Source organism: Acyrthosiphon pisum, unplaced genomic scaffold (genome assembly GCF_005508785.2).
Source record: "Acyrthosiphon pisum isolate AL4f unplaced genomic scaffold, pea_aphid_22Mar2018_4r6ur Scaffold_9270;HRSCAF=9866, whole genome shotgun sequence".
Lineage (NCBI taxonomy): Eukaryota > Metazoa > Arthropoda > Insecta > Hemiptera > Aphididae > Acyrthosiphon > Acyrthosiphon pisum.
In genome coordinates, this window is record NW_021779331.1 from 1 (window position 1) to 1851 (window position 1851).

General features: G+C 30.4%; 1 protein-coding gene across 1 annotated transcript; it reads right to left on the reverse strand.

Moving 5' to 3' along the window:
• Positions 1-662: 662 nt before the first annotated feature.
• LOC103311608 lies at positions 663-1582 on the reverse strand (the record flags this gene model as incomplete). The annotated part of the gene is made up of 1 exon (XM_008191280.1): positions 663-1582. A coding segment is annotated over one exon (920 nt), but the record flags the coding sequence as incomplete, so codon positions are not given.
• Between the last annotated feature and the right edge of the window lie 269 nt (positions 1583-1851).

Sequence of the window (1851 nt, forward strand, 5' to 3'; positions counted from 1 at the left end):
TTATATGATTCCATATCACAATTAATTAAACATAAAGCAAAATTAAACACATTGACTAGAGATTTAGGTTTAAAGTATCAATTTAACGAAACTGACATGTTATTTGACTGAATTTGTTTTATTAATGAAACCTATCGCTTGTGCTCTGGATCATCTACAAAGCGAATCAAATTTTTACTATGGCCATTTAATTCCTACTTTATTTTCATTGAAAAGTCGATTATTAATATTAAAGGAACAACATTTGCGTTATACTTTCACTTTTATCGATCCATTAATAACCTCGCTAGAAAAACGATTCAAACTATATTTTGATCTCTCCCCTGAAGTTGATGAAGCTATATTGGCATCTTGTTTTCATCCAGGGGCGGCTTGAGTCTACAAAACTCCAGGAGCAAGCTCCACGAGCGAACCACCCACCCACCCATATTTTACTTAGGACATAATATATCTAATATACCTGATTTACAGCAAATCACCACCCCTCCCCCCCATAAAAAATGAACTTACTTATAGTTATGCCAATACACTCACCAACTAAGTTTAATAGGATCAATGCAATATTTATATATGAAACAATAATTTCAAAAATATAAAATTTTATAACGTGGTTTATTCTATATTAAAAAATATGTCTTAACTCTTAATAACATAAAATTACTTTAAGATGGCATAAGTTGTTTTTTATACACTGATGAAATTGTACCCATGCGATCTATGGCTTTATCAAAATCGATTTCAATTAGTCCTTCACAAGTCAATAACATCATGTATTCTAATCTTGAATCATTTGTAGTAGATCTTAATCTGGTTTTAATTAATTTCATTTTTGAAAATTTGCGCTCAGCTGAAGCGGAACCAATAGGCAATGTACATAAGGCTTTCAGCGCTAAAAATACATTTGGAAAGGTATAGCGTAAGTCTAAAGCACTCAAAAGTTTAAAAAGTTCACAAATTGATTGTGGAGTCTGCACACTTTCATTTTCAGTTTCACTGTGGGTATCAGAACTTGAAATATTGTCTTCATAATTATTATCATTTGAATGAAAGGTGGTTGGAAATTTTGAACCAGATATTATGGATTCAAGATTTTGACATAGTTGTTGATACTCTTCTTTGAGTTGAGTCATATCAATTTCTGGTAACCAATTACAAATTGCTTTGAATGAATCAGATGGTAGTGCAATTGTTTTACTTTTAACAGAAGACATCTTATCAATTTGAAAGATTGACATTTCTTTAACAATTGCTTTACTTTCTTTGAAATCAGATTTGAACTTTGACCATAAGGCATCTACAATAACAAAGAATGTTTCAGATCTGAATTTATCAAGTGGTTCTAATAAACTATCGTTACTACAGGTTTCTCCGACTATTCGTTTTGCTGTTATCTTTCTTTTAACTTCCAAACATGGTTCAATATTCCATTTATAAGCAAGGCTTTTTGCTTGTTGTTCAATCTGACTAAATACAGAATTTTTATTGTCTCTGGATCTCAATGTTATAATTTGCTCTAAAGCCCGATCAATAAATATAACAGCTTGAAAAAAATCAATATTAGCTGACTGTAAATACTTGGATACTGGTGAAGTAATATCAAAAATATTTTTAAAAACCACAAGCATTAAAATGAATTTAAATTTTTTAGTTTTTTTTACTAAACTTTTGGCCATATTTTTTGTGTTTGAATCATTATCTTTTTGTAATTCTTCTAATGCTGCTAAAATTGCAGGAAACGTTAATAAAATCATTTGTATAGCTGAACTGTGCGATGACCAACGAGTAGTTGACAACATTTTGAATCTGAGGGGCCTTTGTTCTGGTATCAGTTCTACTTGTTTGATTTGATAA